Source organism: Amorphotheca resinae, assembly GCF_003019875.1.
Source record: "Amorphotheca resinae ATCC 22711 unplaced genomic scaffold M430scaffold_7, whole genome shotgun sequence".
NCBI classification, from domain to species: domain Eukaryota; kingdom Fungi; phylum Ascomycota; class Leotiomycetes; order Helotiales; family Amorphothecaceae; genus Amorphotheca; species Amorphotheca resinae.
The window spans coordinates 1427085-1447744 of NW_020194477.1; the positions used below are offsets into that span (position 1 = coordinate 1427085).

At 50.9% G+C, this 20660-nt stretch overlaps 7 protein-coding genes across 7 annotated transcripts; 3 read left to right on the top strand and 4 right to left on the bottom strand.

The window, feature by feature from the left end:
* The first annotated feature begins 86 nt into the window (after nucleotides 1-86).
* On the top strand, nucleotides 87-2397 carry M430DRAFT_141520 (hypothetical protein). Its single transcript, XM_024862715.1, has 3 exons — nucleotides 87-678; nucleotides 729-1382; nucleotides 1434-2397. Exons 1-3 carry the CDS (start codon nucleotides 130-132, stop codon nucleotides 2127-2129), a joined length of 1899 nt encoding a protein of 632 aa, XP_024720461.1. The 5' UTR covers nucleotides 87-129; the 3' UTR covers nucleotides 2130-2397.
* Nucleotides 2373-4677, bottom strand: M430DRAFT_141523 (hypothetical protein). Its single transcript, XM_024862716.1, has 4 exons — nucleotides 4205-4677; nucleotides 4107-4140; nucleotides 2906-4050; nucleotides 2373-2847 (listed from the first exon to the last, which is right to left on the bottom strand). Exons 1-4 carry the CDS (start codon nucleotides 4367-4369, stop codon nucleotides 2584-2586), a joined length of 1608 nt encoding a protein of 535 aa, XP_024720462.1. The 5' UTR covers nucleotides 4370-4677; the 3' UTR covers nucleotides 2373-2583.
* A 1233-nt stretch (nucleotides 4678-5910) lies between these two features.
* M430DRAFT_51277 (hypothetical protein) lies at nucleotides 5911-8284 on the bottom strand (the record flags this gene model as incomplete). Its single annotated transcript, XM_024868203.1, has 3 exons — nucleotides 5911-5975; nucleotides 6130-7752; nucleotides 7999-8284. The coding sequence occupies 3 exons, from the start codon at nucleotides 8282-8284 to the stop codon at nucleotides 5911-5913; spliced, it is 1974 nt and encodes a 657-aa protein (XP_024720463.1).
* Nucleotides 8285-9253: 969 nt separating this feature from the next.
* On the top strand, nucleotides 9254-13568 carry M430DRAFT_59346 (hypothetical protein). The gene is made up of 3 exons (XM_024868794.1): nucleotides 9254-10474; nucleotides 10521-11710; nucleotides 11758-13568. The coding sequence occupies exons 1-3, from the start codon at nucleotides 9746-9748 to the stop codon at nucleotides 13337-13339; spliced, it is 3501 nt and encodes a 1166-aa protein (XP_024720464.1). The 5' UTR covers nucleotides 9254-9745; the 3' UTR covers nucleotides 13340-13568.
* A 512-nt stretch (nucleotides 13569-14080) lies between these two features.
* Nucleotides 14081-15270, bottom strand: M430DRAFT_51279 (hypothetical protein; the record flags this gene model as incomplete). Its single annotated transcript, XM_024868204.1, has 4 exons — nucleotides 14081-14381; nucleotides 14440-14526; nucleotides 14581-15000; nucleotides 15113-15270. The coding sequence occupies 4 exons, from the start codon at nucleotides 15268-15270 to the stop codon at nucleotides 14081-14083; spliced, it is 966 nt and encodes a 321-aa protein (XP_024720465.1).
* A 1145-nt stretch (nucleotides 15271-16415) lies between these two features.
* Nucleotides 16416-17956, bottom strand: M430DRAFT_19925 (hypothetical protein; the record flags this gene model as incomplete). The annotated part of the gene is made up of 3 exons (XM_024864188.1): nucleotides 16416-17619; nucleotides 17677-17882; nucleotides 17939-17956. 3 exons carry the CDS (start codon nucleotides 17954-17956, stop codon nucleotides 16416-16418), a joined length of 1428 nt encoding a protein of 475 aa, XP_024720466.1.
* A 358-nt stretch (nucleotides 17957-18314) lies between these two features.
* On the top strand, nucleotides 18315-18927 carry M430DRAFT_250696 (hypothetical protein). Its single transcript, XM_024865187.1, has one exon. The coding sequence runs from the start codon at nucleotides 18487-18489 to the stop codon at nucleotides 18850-18852; it is 366 nt and encodes a 121-aa protein (XP_024720467.1). The 5' UTR covers nucleotides 18315-18486; the 3' UTR covers nucleotides 18853-18927.
* The last annotated feature ends 1733 nt before the right edge of the window (nucleotides 18928-20660 follow it).

Below are 20660 nucleotides of genomic sequence, written 5' to 3' on the forward strand. Positions count from 1 at the left end.
CAAAATCCGGGGAAGCTTCAACATCGATAAACCGGGTGGAGCTATTATTGATAAGCGAAAATCTACTATGAACTTCACTCTCCGAACACAGTCCAATGACATAACCTAGAGTGCCAGGTAGTCGAGGCAATGCGTTCTCAATTGCCTGAACATGCTCTGGGAACACTACTCGGGCAGTGCTTCAAATCACTGAGATGCCAGAGTGCACGAAGTTGCTGGCCGACGTTCTCCCGATGCTCGAAATCACTCCACACCTCTTCTCCCTCTCGACGACGCCGAGTTTCTCCCAGTTTTGAGAAACAATGCAAGCAATTCCATACCCAGAGTGGAGCCTCCGCAGATGGTATCTCGTCTTCGCTGCAGGTTGTTTCCGCGGAAGCCGCTTCACATCATGATTATGTCCTGCGTGCAGAGCAACACGGCCAGACGGGGGAAGGCCAACCCCATCACGGAACCCGAATTGCGGTCCTTGGCGGAGGAATAACAGGACTTGCCAGTGCACACTACCTGGCAAAGGAACTTCCGTATGCGAAGATCACTGTGTACGAGAAAAGTGACAGACTTGGAGGATGGCTACAGAGCAAGAAAGTCGACGTTGGGAATGGCAATGTTCTATTCGAGCAAGGCCCCAGGAGTCTGCGACCAGGCACCCCTTCTGGACTGGTTACTCTAGAGATTGTAGGCTCAAATACACATCTCTTCATTCAAATGCTAAATTCCTGCTATAGATCAAGGACCTTGGTCTTGAAGACCAAGTTCTCATAACACCGATGTCCTCCAACTCAGCTCGAAACCGCTTCATATACTATCCCGACCACCTCGTCAAAATGCCAGGGCCGGGTCAGGATTTCTATTCGATAGCATGGTCCGTGTTGACAGAGCCTGTGTTTAGAGGCTTGATCAAAGCGCTCTTATTCGAAGGGACTCGCCCCCAACGCGAACCCCGCCTAGAAGATGAATCCGTCGGGTCATTCTTGAGTCGAAGACTGGGAACTACGGATATAGGAAACAACATTGTGTCCGCCTTCTTACATGGTGTATACGCCGGTGACATCAATCAATTGAGCATGAAGAGCTTGTTTCCCGGGCTTTGGAATCTCGAGGCAGTCTTCGGAAGCTTCTCCAAGGCATACCGAGTCACTCTCCCTAACGCTCCTATGCTACAGCAGCGAGACATAATTTTGAATCAGCAGCTTAAGCCGAAACTCCAGGGCCCACTCCTCGATTCGATGCGTTCAGCGAGCGTATATAGTTTTAAGGAGGGGATTAGCACTTTGAGCAATGCATTGGCTACGTCCCTGAAGGCGAATCCAAACGTACAATTCAAAATGAGCCAGGAAGTCAACAAAATCGAATATGATGCTAAGGCGGAAGGCGTAACAGTAAGTTCCATCTTATTTCTGTTTTATCTACCTGAGCTAAGAAGGGGTCAGATCCAAACCACCAGCAATCATCCGCCCGTCACATACACCAACTGCATCAGCACCCTCCCCGCTTCCTCCCTTGCTACCTTAACCCCCTCCGTCTCTTCCCTAGCAGGCATCCACGCCGTCACCGTGATGGTTGTAAACCTCTACTACAAGGACCCGCACCTGCTCCCCGAGCAAGGATTCGGGTACCTCATCCCGCGCTCCATCCCCTTCGAGCAAAATCCCGAAATGGCACTCGGTGTTGTCTTCGACTCCGACTGTGTCGCTGGCCAGGACACCGCCGCCGGGACAAAAATCACCGTGATGATCGGAGGCCACTGGTGGGACACCTTCTCGGGAGCCGAATACCCAGATGAAGAGGAGGGCGCAGCCATGGCCAAGAACGTCCTCCACCGCCATCTCGGGATCAACGAGGAGCCGCACAAGGTCCACGTCTCCCTACAACGCGACTGTATCCCGCAGTACGTCGTGGGTCACAGCCGCCGGATGAAGACAGCTCATGATCAACTCATGGCTGCGTTTGAGGGCAAGCTGAGCGTCGCCGGCAACTCGTACACGGGTGTGGGATTGAACGATTGCGTGAGAGCGGCGCGCGATGTCGTCTTGGGGATTAAGGATCGTAGGGAATACACGGGCTTGGAATCATTTGCGTCGCCGAGTAAATGGGTTACTCCGACGCGGGGGACGAGCAGGCAGTAAAGCAGATAAAGGCATAGTGCGGAACCTATTAAAAAAAATTGGACTTGTACACGGTATGAGTTGCTTGCTTAGGTATTTGTAGAAGCAGAGTTATAGGTTTGCATCATGCAAAGGGGGGGTAATAGAATGATGGCTTTGAGAGCCTGGATTGCTTGTTTACCAAACCCCCCTATTCTGAGCTCCCCCCTCCCTTTCTCTTTGCACTGAACACGGACCCTTGATATTCAGGGATAAAGAAAATCTACGTTGAGAGGATATTGATTGATTGACTGATGATCTACCTAATACCTATGCAAGTGCAAACCAAACCAAAGAACAAGAACCACACGCATTCTAGATCTAGGAACTAACTAATAGGTCTCCTCTGATTATCCTACTCAATCAGCTAGCTAGCTAGCGACGACGTTGATCTCCAACCTGTCTTTCTATAGGTACCTAGGGTAGGATAAAGATTTTATTTAGCGCCAAAACTCTCCTTAACAGCCTCAGCAAAGCGCTCGATAGCTTCGGACATCTTCTCTTCAGTAGCAGCCGCGAAGGTAGCGCGGAAGAACATGTCGGTCGGCGCAACATCCGTGTTCTTCTCGCCTAGGAACCAGCTTCCTCGGGAGACGAGGACGCCGCGTTCGACGGCGGCGAGGAAGATCTCCTCTTCGATGTCGAGGATGTGTTTGGTTTTGGCGGCGGGGTGCTTTTGCCAGTTGACTTTGAGCCATAGCTATTGAGGTGTTAGTTGGCGGAAGTTCATGTTGGGGTGTAGTTTGGGGGTAACTTACGAACATGCCGGCGGCGGGTGGGTTCCAGCTGATTAGATCGGTGGGCAAGAATTTCTCGCATGCGGCAAGAAGGCCATCTCGTCGCTTTGTGTATGCGAGTCTGAGATCGATCAACCAGTCAAGGTATCCACCGTGGCCCCAGCCCTCATCTAGCAACTTGTACAGGACCATCTGAGAAAGCCCACTGGGATTCTGGATGGACGTCTCGTTATGGCGGATGAAACGCTCGACGATCTGCTCGGATGCGGTGATCCAGCCGACTCGCGTTCCAGGTGCGATAACCTTAGAGAAGGAATCCATACGCATAACTCGTCCGTCGACGTCTATGCTGAGATAGGTTGGGGCCAGCGCTTTGAGGAATTCCTCGTGGTTCGCTGGTGGGGGAACAGGAGGGGCGCCGGCTCCGGTGTAGGGCTGCATTTGGAGGAAGTAGTAAGGCTCATCCTCAATGATATAGACGTCGTGCTTTTGCGCGACCTTGTAGACTGCCTTTCGTCGCTCTACTCCTTGTGTTGCACCAGTGGGGTTCTGACCGGTAGGGACTGTGTAAAGGAGGAATGGCTTTCTGGCTTTTCTCTCCTTCACGTCCCAATTGCTCAAGATCTCATCCAGGCTTTCCGGCAGGAGACCCTCGGAGTCCATCTTGACGCCGAGAAACTTAACCCCGAGGGGAGCTGCGGTCTCAACAGCTGAGGCGAAGGTATATTCTTCGGATAAAACATAGTCCCCTCTTTCGCAGAACATGCGATATGCCTGTTCTAAAGCCGCAGTGCTACCCACGGTAAGACAACACTGCCAATCCTGGTATGGTGGGTTGCAGACAATCTCGGTGTGTTCGGTCACGAATCGAAGGACTTGTGCTGAGCCGGTCCCTTGGCCATAATTCAGGGCGATTGAGAGGTCGTATATGCTACTTCCTTCAGAAACGTCATATTTCCCAGCGTTCAGTGTCACACCCGACTGCTTTGTATCCTCCTCGGAGAAATGTGGAGGTGTGGGAACCTTGATTGACAGTTCTGCAATGGGGAAGTGTTCGGCACATGGTAACCCTCCTCCCAGAGAGATCAAGTTTGGATCCTTCAGGAATTTGGCCGCACCTTTCAAGCTCGAAGGCTTTCTCGATCTGCTCTCGAGACTAAGGAGATCTTTGGTGGTCAGTATGGGGATTGCAGTGCGGTGGTAGGAAAGGCGGATGACATACGGTCGAATCTCTTGGCTTTTGGTTTTCCGGGTGCCTACATATAGATTAGCATGCGGCCATCGTTAGCAGAGAATATGGCGAGTAAGAGTTTGACTGACAGGACTCTTGAAGGACTCGCTGGAAGCATATGATGCGGTGCCTGCTACCAACTTGCCCGCCTTGGCCCGTCGTGCCGCAACGCCACTGACGGTCAATGGATCTGGGAGCACAATGGCTTCAGTATCTCTCACAGCCTCAATATCAACGGCGGAAGGAGGAGACATGACTGTGTAGAGAGCTCAAAGAGTGTGTAGTTGGACGGAGCGGGACGCGGGGCAGTTCTCAAGTTCAATGCAGATATATATATAATGCGTCTAAAGAGGGGCTCTTGACACAATGACGAGGCGGAAGGGCGCGCAGCTTACCAAGGGTAGCGGAACAAGGGAGCCAGGGAGCCAGAGAACGACGACAAGAGATTAGTTAACGATAGAGGAGACGAGACCCAAATCAAGAAGCTGGAATAACGCGAATAGTTCTGCGGGAAGCCGGGCAGCCAGTCAATTCAGTTTGTTGTAGTCATAGTTCGAAGCGGTCAAACATTTGCAAACTTCCGCTTTGCATTTCTTGTTGCCCCTATCTTATCGTGGTGCCGTGGATAAGCGATCCCGATATCCCTAAGCGAGACCCGACAAGATCAGATGATCATCGGGGAGAGCGCGTGCCCCTTGCAGCCGCCCTGAGAGGGGCAGAGGGGTTAGCACGTGAGAGGAGTTATATCACCTGGGCATTGATGACAGAAAATAATAACACAATTGGAGTAGCAGTATAGGACTGCAATTATTTCCATGCAATCAACTGCTGTTTCCCAAGTTGTCATATCTGAAGCTGCTATCACGCGGTCAAACAAAGCCGAACTGGGCGTTAGGTGATAGCCGAAGCACTCTAAGTAGGAAAATAAGAAAAGTGCATCCAACAAACAGCCCGGGTAGCTCAATCGGTAGAGCGTGTGGCTCTTAAATTGAAGCATCAATGGCACCTCAAGGTCGCGGGTTCGAGCCCCGCCTCGGGCTCAATTCCCGACAGCTCAGTTTGACTGACCTGCTCATTTTTTTGGATTTTTTTTTGGACATTCATTTCCCTTTTTGGAGTATTTCGATACACAGTAATGTGATACATGCAATCGGCGTACCTTTTTTTTTTTTTGAAGTGCCTACCCAGCTATTTGTTTCTTTCCTTTTTGTTCTTTTAACTCTATCTAGCCTTGATTAAATACTCATATTTCATGCAAATTCTTTCGATCAATCAAGATGATTCAGTAATTATATTTGTTGGCCCGAGGTTTTCCTTCTTTTTTGGGGTTTTTCTGGGGGGGGGGGTTCAGTCCTGTGGCCTCTCAATTCAATAAAATCCAAACCCACAACCTCTTTGAACCCATAAATCCACTTCAAATTCTACCTCTACCCATTCATTCTCTCGTACACTACACTCTACAAATTCGCTATGGTTGTTGTTCATTATTGCGTTTTGGATTTGTCGTTGTGAAGTGGTGTCATTCGCTTTTTTTTGTCCCTTCAGCTTTCATCGGATGGGATAGTCGTGTCATTTTATTAATTATTGTCACTCACTTAAACATTTATTGGACGAGGTGAGGTGATTGGGATGAGTAATGTCGTCGTGCTGTATAGCAGTTACTCGGCGGTGGACATTGATAAATGGATGGGCGACGCCATACTAACGGATAAGGTACGCTCTACATTGTCCTCGTAGAGTTGGAAAGATAGCTGGACTTCACAATCTCGCGTCGTGTCGTGTGTCTTTTATATCTCTAAGGAAGGCGGCGGACTGCTAGGGGAGAATTAAAGTTTGGAACATATGAATAACGCTTAATAACTGCAGGATTCAGATTCTGTGACAAGACCCCAAAACGCCATATTAACTATGCAGATGCATGCTTAAATCTTAGCCAACCAACACCGGCTCATGTAAGGTAAAAGAATTAATCAATCTCTATGTGCCCGCTCCTCATATGCTCTATAAGCATCACCCGCCAATAAAGGCGTCTGCTCCCCGCTCTCATCACCCTCTCTTGTCTTGAACCCCTCGATGAATTCCGCCAGTTTGGCACCCTCCTCCTTGCCCCTGTCCACATCCACGAAATAGAGTAGCGGGGCTGGGAGGCCGACAAGCGCAGCCAGAAACCAGAACGCTGGTCGGATCTCCCCGGTGTGGTCGACGATCGCCCCGACGATGGCCGGGCCAAACACCGATGAGCCTTTATCGGTAATGGCGTAGAGGGCGTAGAAGGCTGCCTCGGAGCCAGGGGGAATCAACTCACCAAAGAGGGAGCGGCAGTAGCTTGAGAGACCGCCGAGGACGAGACCGTATACGAAAGCAAGGGGGTACATCTCCCACGGCTGCTGGAGACCTATCACACCCCATCTCTTCACTATGGGAAGAAAGCCGAGAAGTCCGTAGATAGGTATGATCTCAAAGATAAAGAGACAGGTTAGGATTGTTTGATGAGGACGCAATTTCAGGAGACGCGAGACGGCGGCCCAGGAGAATGCGCCAAGAACGCCTGCCATGGTGGCGATTACGTTGATGAGACCCAAGGCTTCGGGTTTCATGTGCAGTTGTGTCTTGGCATAGAGCACGGCGGTCCCCGAGACCGTGGCGATGGCGTCGGAAAGGAGGAACCAGGCGGCGAGGAAGAGGGTTATATCTTTGAGGCGACGGGCAAGTTTGATAGTCCGCCATAGAGATGTCCAGGCATACACGATGTAGGCCAACCAGGTACGTTTTGCTGATGGGTCGTTGGGATCCGAAGATGGCAAGGGAGGTCCGGGGCGGGGTCGGAGCCATAATGCGGCTGGGATGGTGAATATAAACCACCATGCCCCGATAAGAAACAGTACAACGCGGAGGGAGAATGTTGTACTTTTCATGGCGAAGATGACGGCGATTGCTACGCATTGTACGAACAATCCCGCACTGTAGCCAATTCCAATTCCCGTGGAGGATATCTGGGTGGATAATTGCAGCTCGATGGATGTAAGCTTTTCTCCTGTAGGTAATGGAGCAGTAGGATCCGAGCCTGGAGGAAGAAGGGTTGGGGTTGAATCAGCCATATCGAGGTATTCTTCAGACGGCTGTTGCTCTGAAATCGTCGAAAGAGGCTCTGGGCTGGGTTCTGGTATTTGGTATTGAGCTCTAGGATGATGCCGTACCAGGAGGGGTAGGAATGAGTTCAGAAGCACAAAGCTGGCCCCGAAACACGTATTCGCAATTACGGCCAGAAGAGCTCCAAGGAGGTAGACCTTCGATACCACGGTGAGGAATAGCATCGTAGCTATGGCGCCTGAGAAGGCGAAAAGGAGCAGTAACCTCTTGCGATAGTTGCCATGATCAGCCGTACAGCTAATTGAGACGACGAGTAATGCTTGGAATAGAACACTCAATGAAAAGCTGTACATCGCGAAACTGGCTGTATTGATCTGCAGGCCGAGGACGTATACCACACATTGTCCGAGATCTTTGACGGCAGAGGGTCCAACTGGCATGTCAGGCGATGGAAATGTTGAACTCGAACCGCAGGGTGTCTTGAGATCAGAAAGGAGAACTCCATTCTCTCGTGCCAGTTGTTCTAATGTAATGGGTATAAATGAACCTGGAGCGCATCGTTAGCATACATCCTCAAGACCCCAAAGCTCCAAATGGTGCGGTGACTTGACTTCCTCCTGCACTCGCGGACCTCAAAACCCGGAAATGACACCAGGTTTCTCCCCAATATACCATGTAATCTCCAAGCCAATACCCAGTCCTGATGTGTATGCGGAGTCCCCGGACGATCTATGTGGACACCTCCACGTCTGCTTGAGACCAACAGAGCTTCAAAGAAATCGCAAAAGCTCACCTATTCCACATATTACAAAAACCTCTGCTGCGAATCCGTACGCATACCATCCTGACAGCTCTTTCCTACTCGTCAACCGGGTATCCTCCTCTGGGTATTGAGAAGGATCATCTCTGAAGGCGTCCTCGGGTCCCATTTCGTGGTCGGCGGAGCTCGAGCGCTCGTCATCTGCTTCGAAGGATGATGAGTACGACCGGACGGAGTGTTTGGTACTGCTGGCAGAAAAAGCACGGTGGAGTTGCTGAGGTCGCTGAGGTCGAAGCTGGGATTCGCTGGGCGGCACCATTGCTGCGACACCCCAGGGCCAGTAAGCAAGGCGATTACAGCATTGCGCTACCCGAATGGCTCCAAGGCGTCTCGGACATTATTTGCTAGTATCCGGAGGGAGGTTCACGACAGCGGCCTTGACCGACAAAATAACGCGGAGAGAGGAAAAAGACGAGAGGACAGAGGAGATGTTCACGAAGATCTCGAGAACGAGCGTCCTGGGCGGGTCATGGGGCGAGGAGATAAAGAGGGAGGGTAGTCGGCGCAAGAGAATGTACCTAATAACGATGTACAGTAGTGAGCGAGGCTCGATGCCCAGGGATCACGGCCATTCTGAGACACGCAGACGAGCCAAGTTTGAGCCAAGGCGAATGCTGCTGCTGCGCTGCTGCTCCTCCTTACTGCTGCATACCTAGAAGGAGGAAGACAACCGGCTCAATCGTGTTCTCAAGTGCGGGACAGACCCAGAGACGGTGTGGTATTGTTGATAGGCTGCGAGCACCTTGGACAGAGGCTGCAGGGGGGGAAGAAAGAGATCCAGATATAGAGAGATAGGAACTTACGTATATATGGAAGAGTTGAATCAAAGCGACCAGCCAGCCTATGGCCGTATATACAGCATACACTCCGAGGCGGAGGTCTGCATACTAGTACCAGGTACCTACCCATCCACCTATGAATGCAATACATCGAGGTACCTAGTACATGTGTATATCACTTCCTCTCCACTCTTGATTCGCAGATCTCGTTCAACCCGCCGCCCTCCCCTGCACTCGAGCACCTAAGTTGTCTGACACTCGTGACTTGATAGCTGGCCAGGACTCCATCGCCCTCCACAGCACTTCCGCCCGCTCCCGCTCCGCTTCCCATCGCCCGCTGTGTCACGTGACTTCCGTCCCAGGCGCTAAGCCGTTCTGGGCGCCTTGCCGTGCTAGTTCCGCGATGGGAGATCCATCCATCATCCTAGATTCAACTGTGATGTGAGGGAGCCGCCCCCCCCGACAACACACCAGACTCCATCACCCACCAACCACCCTCACCAAATATTCCACCCATCGACGCGCCTCTGCCGCATAAGGCACCGCTACATTGAGCCAGCCTCCGCTGTCACTTTCGTTCGCCTTCCATCACGACGAGCGATCTTCTCCGCGGCCCAGCAGCCCTCTTCTCATGCCAGGTCGCGCTTTGTTTTCTCACTCATACAAAGAACAGCAGCGCGATTGATCGCATGCACGAAGCTGCGGGATCATAAAGTTCGGGTCGGATCAACTGCTGGGCTCGATCGCGCTCCCATGTTCTTTGCTCATCAAAGGTAGCGTATGCGACTTTGCTCTTCGAGCACCTCTGAAAACCTCGCCCTTCGCCCTCTACGACACCAGCCAAGATAGAATCGCCCAAGCGGATAGAAACCAAAGGAGCGGCTGTTGGGGGTGTGCTAGAAGCGCTGGAGAGGAAGGAAGGGTACACAGGCCCAGATATTATGCCAGGAGTCATCATGGACAATGGGGACAGGCCTGGGTCGCATACGAACCACAATCGGGATCAACGGCTGAACGGCGTCAATGGAGGGAGCTACACCGCGGAGAAGGGTCAAGATAAAGGGAAAGGGCGGGCTGAACTTCAGCAGAGAATGACACCCATCAGCCCAACGCCTCGCAATGGAGCTAATGGCGCCTTCGCGGAAGCGCTGGAGGGAGAAGTATTTACGAACCCGCCGGATTTGCAAGAACGGATCAACCAACTTCCCCCCGAGATCGCGCACATCACACACGGGTACATGTCTTTGTCAACCCTTCTCCAGCGTCTTGCAGTTAAAACGCACGAGGACCTGAAAGCGAAGATCTTGGAGCTCTCCCAGATGCCGGTCCCCTCCTCTGCTGCCAATGGAAACGCATCCCACGTTACTTCTGTAGACGACAACTCCGCCGATAATGTCGCCAAGAAGTTACTCCTTTTGAATTTCGCCCAGAATACACACGCAGATTGGGTGAAAGCACTGGTCATAACGAATTGGAGTCGGAGAAGCGAAGATGTTAGCAAAACGATAGATTTGAAACTCTACCTGGATGATAAAAAACTCTTGTATGAAACGGCGATACATGAGTTGGCCCAGCTTAAGAGGACTTTGCCCTATTCGAGGCTACCCAATCCAGACCTGAAAACTGCTTTACAGGTATTATCAACTGGAAAAGCGCCCTGGATGCCAGAGGTATGTTTGACCTGGAGCTGCAGAAGGACGTACTGACATCATTTAGCTTGGGTACATTCCACCGCCTCCATTGACCCCTGCAGATGTGCTGGAGACGCTGGAGAAGCTAAATACACTTCTCTCTATACGAATGAACCTGCATGAATACGATAATACTCCGCTGCAGTTTAAAGATTACACCATCGGGTCTGGTCGTGTGACTTTCAGAGTGGCTGGAGAATTCGAGCTTGATCTCACCATTGCAGACGAAGATCCGGACAAACAATTCTGGTTCATTGATTTCCGGTTCCTATTCTCGCCCACTCTCCCGGAACTTACTCCCTATCTACGATATCATATCGAAAGCAGGGTGAATGCAGTTCTACTCACGGATGGGCTCCCTGGGTGCTATAAATTATTGCACGAGATGGTCCTGACCCACAAGATCAGTGAATGCAGAAGGCAGGCATCCGACCTTGCTAGGGGCAAATGGATCGAAGGGTTGAAGGTAGAGCCTCTGAACAGAGCACTCTCTATTCAGTACTGGCTGGATAGATACGGCAAAAAGGGACCCAAGAGTTGGATCATTCTCGGCGTTCACAGTGGGAGGCGGAAAGACGGCAGATACGATCCCAAAGCCACCAGCCGGCTTTTCATACGGTGGTTCCGTGATGGGAAGGAGGTCAAAGACGCCGATATACCTTTCGATACCGTCAACATCTCCGCCGAAGCATTGCTGAAGACCGTCATTGCGAAACATATCAATCACATTCTGCAATCGACCTACGAGAAATTGCAGCCGAGAACCCTGTTTTCGACAGGCGAAATGGCTCTGACATTATCTACATCATCGGATGAACCGTCAGAGTCAGAATTGAAGATACAATTTGCTGGCCAACAGTACCTGTCTGTCATGATTGAGCCAATCACTGGCAAATTCATACTCGGACCCGCATCGCTGCTCAGTGTAAGAACGGAGTTTGCGCTCAACTCCAAATCAATGGACCCCGCCAACGAAGCTCACGGTTATATCGAGATGCTACGCTGCGAAATGGCTGCGGATGAGATCATCACTCATGGATTGAGTGTTGGATGGATCAGAATAAGAAAGCCAGACCTCAAACCCGAAGAACTGAAACCAGTATTTCCAAAAGATACTTTACAAGTCGCTTGGTTCCGTCGTACTGGCTGGAGCAAGGAGTGGTTCGTTGCGGTCAGTCTTGGTATGAGTGGGGAGCGCTGGTGGTTGATTGAAACGTGTGTATTCCCGTGCTTATTGATAATAGTGAGACTGACAACTTTAGTGCCGTTGCTCCCACCCTAGCCAACACTGGCAGACCCAACGCACCTCCGCCAGAGTTAAAACTCGTCAACTACCTTGAGATACCAATCAAAGCGACATCACCTATCCCTACGTATAAGTTCTTGTCGACACTCAGCATCTTTGCTGCGGCTCTGATTTCTCATTATGCCAACCTGAAGGCACTACATGCCCGTCGCGCTAACCACGTACTGAGGAGCAGCAAGATATCTTCGCCAATACAACTTCCATCAATCTACGTGAAACTATCAGAAATCTTACCGTCAAAAAACAAGTCGAAAAGAACCGGGCAGCCGTGGGCGAGAAATGTTGTCAAACTCACATTTCAAGGCCTGGAGTCGCTACCACCCATGGTTCTGCAAGCACTTTCTTCGCCGAACCAACAAGGGTTACCCCCAGACGCGACCGTCTCTAGCGGCGTCCAACCACCGAAGAAGGCAGTTCAGGAAGAGACTGCTATGATCGTCACAGAAGCGCGCATGATGGTGCCAGTACCCGCCTCCCTCAGTATACTCAAGGAGAGGGTCGACCGGGATATTGCTTTCCACGCAGAATCTGGAACCTTCGCCTTCCGACTTCGGTCTAGAATTGGCGAAGCTGTCATACCAGCCCTCGTCGAGCGAGCCACCCGCATTGAGCGTTTGGTCGAGTTTGTTGAAGTACTTCACAAGCACGAAAAGACCCTTACGTGCGAATCTGTTTCTCTCGGGGAGATCGTGTTCTCATATGGCTCTTCCCTTACTCCTGCCTCCGCTGAGGCAAGTGAGACGGGTGGTCTGGTTCAGTATAGGGCTGTTGTTGATTTTGGTGCCGCCGTCAACATCATGACACTTTCTCTCGAGCAAGGGAATCCGCACCTTCGAATTGCAGATCTCCTAGCCAAAGTCCTGAATGGAAATGAAGGCCTTGATGGCGTTGCTCACCTCCTCCCACTCACACTACCCGCTTTACGAGCTCTCGATTCTCTTGAAGCAGCCTGGACCCCGCTCTCAGACAACGGAGAGGCTTTAGTTCTCGTCAGGGCCATAGAATGGTATATCATTCGTTACAACTTTCTTAGCGCATCGCCCGACTCTTCATCGCCACCTAAACCCCGCGAAGTCATCTTCGAGATCAAACTACAGCAACGGAAAGGCGAGCCATGGTGGTTTGTTAGACGTACTGATGCTCGGGATAGGGAAGGCGATGATATCGACGGGTTGCTAAAGCCGATATGGAATTCGTCGGGTGAGGGTTGGAAGGGCATGCGTGTCAATGCTGTTGCTCAACCGAAAGGGGTCGAGGAGTTATTACAGAAGATTGACGAAGTATTGAGGGGCATGGTGTCGGAACAAAACCTAACACAAACACAACAAGCAGAGGCAGCGCCAGCGCCAGCGCAGGTACCGCAAGTGCAGGCACCGCAAATGGCGCCCGTTGCCCCGATGACTCCAATGCAAATAAAGGCTCCTCAGCGCCCGCCTTTTCATACGTCTAATCAGCAACGACCACAACACACACAAAATCAGAGCCAGATGCAAGGAAGGGGTAACCAGGTGAAGCCAGAGGTGGTGGAGATAGACTAGGAGACTTGGGAAAGATACATTCAGCGGTTGTTCCATGTGGCATATTGAATAGAAAAAAGGGAAGGAGGGGCCATAGTCTTGCAGTTTTGTTTTTTCACAGAGAAGCGAGCTCTGTTTGGCGAGGCGTTGGGAGGATCGGACCAATCGTCCTTGCAATCCTTGAATTGCGTTCGGAGTTTAATGGCTTCATTGGGATAAGAGATTGGCGGAGGGAGGAGTGGGAAGGGACATGAAAAAAGAAAAAAGAAAAAGAATAAAGCGTATCAGTCTTAGTGTGGATGCGGTGTGTATTGTATCTAAGTAATAGAACCGTGACTGATCTCGCTTTGTATTTCTGCTTCTAGTAGATGACTGCTTTCCAAGATGAGATGAATATATGAAAGTGCGTGGCGCTGCGCAACTAATAAGACTCGGTATAACATGGTGTCGCACGCCCGGGTTACAAAAACCCAACCTTGATCGCATTTGCCCCTTGGGCCGCATTAAGAATTTCAACAGCAGAATTGGTGGGGCTTGGGCTTTGGAGAGGTAAAGCACATCACATCTTGAATTTGAGAGCATCTCCGAAGTAGCAACAGTGAAAGCCGACAATCAAGAGGAAGAGCTCCCTATCCATGACTCAAGCAATAGAATCCCCAAGTGCTCGTTGTGCGCAGCCATATATATAATCCCTACCTAGTCTCAAGAACAAGTTCGAAAGCAGTGCTGACCAGTCGAGGAGACTGCGCTCCTTCTGATCCTTTAAGGTTTCAAAGACTTGAACTTGTCAGCGGCATCCACCAACGCCTCCTCGATGGCTTTTTCGTGGGCACTGTGTCCGCTATCGCCGATGATTTGGTACGTGACGTTAGAGTTCTTCTCTCCTCCCAGCGCTTGGTATAATTCCCAGCTGGTCTTGGCAGGGCACACGATGTCGTACCTACCCTGGATAATAATGATGGGTAGGTGCTTGATCTTGTGCGCTTCTTCGATCAGTTGACCGTCTCGCATCCAGCCGCCGTTGACGAAGAAATGACACTCAATTCGCGCGAACGCGAGCGCCCTGAGAAGAAAGATAAGTATGGGGTATGAGAGAGGCCGAGGGGAGGGTTGGAAAGTACCATTTGGGATCCTCGGCTTTCTTGATATACTCGGGATCAACCATCAGTTTGCTTGTGGCTGTTTCCCAGCTGCTCCATGCACCGGCACTTTAAAGCTGGTTAACAGAGACGTATGTCTAGAAGGGAATTGATATATCTTACCATTTGAGCTTCTCTTCCTCATTGTCTCCCGTGAGTCTCTTATAATAGGCCTTCATCATATCGCCTCTCTCCTCTACCGGAATCACTGCCTTATAGGCCTCGAAAAAATCAGGGAAGAGCATATCTGCCCCCTTCTGATAGAACCACTCCAGCTCTTCTCTCCGCAGCGTGAAGATACCCCTCAGAATCAAGCCTATGCATCTTTCAGGGTACTTCTCGGAGTAGGCCAGGGATAGGGTAGAGCCCCACGACCCGCCGAATACTATCCACTTCTCGATTTTGAGATGCTGTCGCAAGGCCTCGATATCGGAGACTAAGTCCCAGGTCGTGTTGTCTTCAAGGGATGCGTGAGGCGTGGATTTCCCAGAACCGCGCTGGTCGAAGAGGATGCTGCGATAGTGGGAGGGGTCAAAGTATTGTCTATTACCAGAATCAGAGCCCATTTTCCTCTTTCCCCCAAAGTTGCGCTAGCTAATTATTACAATCCCCCTTATACGATGCAACTTTCTCCGTGCTCAAGGATCCTTCTTACCTATCACTATCCTCTATTCCTCCTCCTGGACCTCCATGAAGATATACTATGGGCACGCCGGTTGCGAGACCACATTCTTCATAATAGATGGAATGGACGGGGGAGACTTGGAGATAACCAGAGCTGTTCACTGAGAACGGGGCATAGATTGGTGCCATTTTGATATGAGTTTCGAGTTGTCGAAGCTGTGGAATTCGGCGCAAGAGGTATTCAAGGACCAAGGTGGGATGCCAAGGAGGGGTAATGGCGCTTAGGTATTTAAGCAGTATCTAGATCACGAATTAAACCGTAGGAGGTAGGGCAAAAACTGTCATACAAACTCAAATGTTGTTATGACAGTCGTATGTATAGATTTGGTCCTTATCGAATCTTGGTCGCTGTCAAGAAGTAATATTTGCTTCAAGGTTGTTGAGGTTGGAATCCGGTTCGGATCAATATTTCACCGTGCACTCATATACGGCTCATCACTGCTCACTCGTACATCCCTTCTTACATTGGTGCCTCTCTGTACCTCTCAACTTACATATACAAGAGTAAGAAGGAATAAAAATATCCGCCGTCGCCCCCATCCGGCCTGTTTACCACCGACCTACTTGGAAGTCATGAACGGGTGAGAAAAGAGGAAATGGGACTTAGAATACAGGGTTAGAAGGATCATCGGTCTGGTGGACAGACGGCATTAATTGAACTTCCAACTTGCGGAGAGAAAAGGGGGTTCTTTCATGATTACCTAGACGTTGATCGTAAAAAATCAGGAGAGCTCGTACAAGTCCAAAGGGGATAAAAAGAAATCAGAGAAAAAAGGAGCAAAAGTTAAGAAAAAACATACAACAGCAGGTATTCGCTGGTGGTCACCCACCCAACTACTAATCTGCCGATCTGAAGCTTGAGTATGGCAGAGCGGACGGGATGCCCTATTTTCTTCAGTCTGTGGTCGTATGTGACAGGAAATGAGTTATTTGGAAGTATATAGAAGATAGGTGTTGAGAGAATACATACCTAGGTAAGGTAATTTAAGGTACATCCCTTACTTCATATAGTCACGTGAACCATACGACTTGAACCTTCATAAGGTACATTCCTACTCTCTAACATTCCAGCACCTGAGGGCGCAGGAAAGAACAGGAAGAAAACAAGGTAGTCGACAAATATTTTACTTAAAAGGTTCTCTGAAGTCTGAAGCCTAAAACCTGTCATATCACAATACTCGTAGGGCAACGACTGTTATGATACACACTTCATATTGTTTGAATTTCTGAAGTAGAATGAAGATATATACAAAGAAGGATTGACTATGTCAAAACTAAGACACCTCGTTCCTGACATGCTTTATGGCATGTGCATGCGAGAGTTGGCCGAGTGAACGCCTCCGCCTTGATACGGCAGCGGAAATTTTGATGGCTGAGGATTGTCCAACTGTGCACTGAGTACCAGCAGCGACCTGTTGGACGACAGACCAAGTTCCACTACCGCATTGCTGGAAGGTCGTCGCTGAGATGCAGTTCCATTCTCCGTCAGTTGGGCAGGGTGACCCTGGAGCAAATGCTGCCCCAGAGGTGGTTGTACCTGTGCCGAGGGGAACAGATGGGCCTGTCGATGTGGCCGCAGCAGAAGCAGTGGGGCTGGCAGTTGGTGTGGCGATGGTGACAACTGGGGTTGTGGGGAGACTTGCTGATTCTGTAGCTACTGATACAGACGTCCCAGCGAAGATCCCCCCTCCTTCTGTGGTGGGAGATGCTGCAGCAGGGCCGATTGTGGGTGTGGGTAAGAATGTGGGCAAGAATGTGGGCGAGAATGTGGGCGAGAATGGCGGTGGAAATGGGGGAGAGAATGTGGGTGTGCTGCCTGTGGATGTACTGCTTGTGGATGTACTGCTCGTTGATGTACTGCTCGTGGATGTGCTGCTTGCGGTTGGCGAGCTCGAAGAGGAGCTACTGGAAGCACTGCCGCCGGAAGACCCATCAAGGTTTCCGATAGTGCTGGGGTCGCACTGGCTTGGCCCAGACGCCCAGTTTGTGAGGCGATTCGCGATGTCCGAAGAATAGCAGTGAGTAGCGATGCCCTGACCCAAATTCCCAGATGCTGCGATCGAGCCAGAGTTGTAAATACGCGCGGCCTTGTAGTACGTGCTGACGTCCGTGGCACCCGCTTTTGAGAGACACTGCTTCAAACCATCTCCGCTCGCCGTGCCAGTGGTGCCGTCTTCAATCATCTGGGTGATCTGACTGGGTGGGCATGGATTCAAGACACTCCCGTCATTGCAGCTTCCTGACCCATCATGGGACTGCATCAGACCAGGATTGACGACCCCATAATTTGTAGTGGGCGCGCGCACGCAGCCGTTACTCTCTTGCATGAGGATAGCAAGTATAAACCGAGCATCGACGCCAGAAGAGCTGGCGACGGATTGGATACCGCTTTTTATAGCATCGATCTCGTCATCAGAGTTATTCGGGACACCGAATTGAGTGCATGAGTCCTTCAGGACCGGGAGATTGGCAGTGAACCTTGAATGGAGGTATTAGAACCGGTGTGAAGTAGATAGAAATTGGAGTAGTGCTCACATCGCGTCCAAGGATGGGAACCAGTCGCTCTGGTCCGGCCAGCCATCTGAGACCTCTCCGCTACCCCCATAGACTGTGTATGAAGTTGGGTCACTTGGGGCGCGGCCCTGCAAGGAATGAGAGGACGCTGCCCGCCTCAAAAGACCGGAAAAGGGAGAGACTGGGGCTCCGGAAGTGAGAGTGGAAAGGCTGCCAGCAGCCAAAATCTACATTCTTGGGGTCAGATATCAGATCACCCACTAGGGGACGAGTAGTTACTTACCAAAGGAAGCACAAACATGATGTCCGGTAGTGAACGTGGGGGAGAGGAAAAGGGAAAGGGAAAAGAAGGGCTGCTTGGCTGCTTGGCCAGAAACAGGACATGAATGAGGCCATGGTGGAATCTTATATCTGAGTTATGGAGGGGAGGACTTGGTAGGGTGTTAGACTGGTGCATGGAGGATCATTCTCCTGGCTTCCACTAGGAAGAGACAGGCATACTACCTGCCCTGCCCCCCCTTTTACCCTGAGGACTGGGTACTGGGTACTGGGTCCTGGAAAAGCCCTGAATGTCTGACCCCTAGAAGTAGCGATGTGAAGCTGCGGTTGGATGCCGAGGAGTGTGGGGTGCGAAGCTTTTCAGGGGGTTGGACGTCAAAACCCATTCCTGAGCTCTGGATGGAGGCACGCTATTAGACGAACTCCAGCTGATATGCAGCGTCATCCAACCCAACGTTATCAACTATCAACCATCCTTGACCACAACTGGCCTGCGCCCGCCTTACGTCAAATCGATCCTAAATTTCCTAACTCACCATCCATATCCCATGAATGAATATCTGTTGCTTTGTCTACAGTGCGCTCTTCGCCATCAGCAGATCTACCATCCTGTCTCCCCTCCCCGTTCTCCCTGAATCCCCGCTTATTCGTCAGAGCGAATCGCGATATTCATCACCGTCGATCCCCGTTGTTTGTTTCACATCACGACACCAAAGACCGAGGGGCCTGCAAGGGACTCACGTCGACAGGAGAGGGCGCGCAGATCCGCCGAGGCTGAAGTTGCAACAATTGGCCAGCGCCGGAGCGTGTGCGGGAGACCACGCCAGGACAGTCAGGTACCATTATACCAATGTACTATCAGCCGGGTATGAGTGGCGCCCACTGCTCCGCCCAACTGTATGCAGCGCCTGGGGTTAAGCATCAGCCTGTCACTACTACGTTGTATTCGTCGTGTTTGCCGTAAAGCACTAAGGACCGGCTCAGGCTCTCAGCATTCTACCTGCGGCCCGCGACGACAGCCAATCGCTGCACGCACACTCCTGGCTGAAGAAAGGTGTGAAACGTCGGTTCAACAGGTCTCACTGTCTCCTTGTCTCAGACATCAGATTTCTCCAGAGAGGCCTTCGTCAAGACCGTATTACTCGCCGCAAGGCTCTGCCGATTGTGAACTCTATTCATCCCATGGCGTCCTGCCTCCACCGGGCTTGCAGATCTCGAAGGCTCTTGAGGAGGCTGAACGATGTTCCTCAGTCCTTGTGCATAGAGAGGATGTCCAGTCATGCTCTGTGCTCTGTGCTCTGATCCTCTGCGCTCTGATCGCCGGAGCAGAGTAGTACGGCAAAGGTGGAGGATCCGGCGATCAACCAGGCCAGTCCGAACTGTACTGCGCAGCAGTTTGGCAAAGTAGGCTCGCTCTCCTGCGTCGCCGCGTCGGGAGGAGCGAGGCCGCGAGGCAACTCAGGCGGTAAGCTGGCACAATAAAATGCGCTCCGCAATCACATTAGAAGGAGCTTCCCGAGGCCCATGGAGTGCGCTCAGCATGCGTATCAATTCTTTATTCGATCGTTGTCTATAACTAATCAAGAGACCACTATTATTAGTTTAATCGTCGCGATCAAGTGGTTGCAGTACTTTTATGGAGACTGTTCTGCCACCATATCTACAGATTCAGGAATCCTCTCTAAAGTGGCAGCGTGCGCAGAAAATACCCCAGCGGAGTCTCAGACAGCAAGATGCTATCGACGCAGCAAAACCACCTACCCTTTCTATGCGTATTCCATACCAGCCTTCTTAAAAAGAACTACGCTTCGTGGTTCCGTATCCATACCAACCTTGAGTGCATAAGCGGATCAGCAAAGAGAAACCGCAGTACACCTTCTCCATACAGAACGATATAAGAATCCGCATTCCTCCCGCAATCCTCCCGGTACAGCGCCCCCACCATCGTAACCCTAGTTGCGATCCTTCACAATTCGAGTACTCCTTACTCCGTAGGCAGACCCACTGTGTCGCATTTCTTACCGATGGTAACGCACTTAGATCAAGTCGATGCTACCATTGCTTGGGATTTACCGATATCGATACCTGCAACTCCCTTGAAGCCGACCGAGGATATTGTACGGATGCGGTGCTTCCTTGTGCTGTCTCCAAATATCTGGCGCAAAAATTGGAGCCAGACCTACTCCTCTCGATCCAGAGTAGCTATGCTCAGGATACCGATCGTATGGGCTTTCTCCCATATTCCGAACTTAACAGATGGTGGGAAATAGGCTGGAAGGCAGCAGAATTATATGGCCTAACATGAACTACCTAGTATATCGAGGATAGCAAAACGCATATCTCGTGTTGTCTCGCTCTCGTCACTTTCATCCTTGAGAGACCTAGATATCACACGCATCTGATCAAGTCAATCAACTTCCCCTCAAGATCTCCCAACCCCATCCAGTGTCTTTGGTCCCAGCCGATCACATATATACAAATCGGTATGTAGCCTTCCTCGAGATCATGGGCTCCAGGATCTCCATTCATGATCGCTGACTAGGTCGCGACTTGATGATTTTGAGAAAGGGACTGAACTATACGTACCACCAAATATACATATTCTGGTTGATCTGGTTTTCATGAGGCTGGAGTTTTAAATCTAGTTGAGGCTGAGGTATCGCGTCTTGAGTCAGTTAAACTTCAATACGAACTCGAGTCAATGAATGTACGTACCCCCGCGAGTT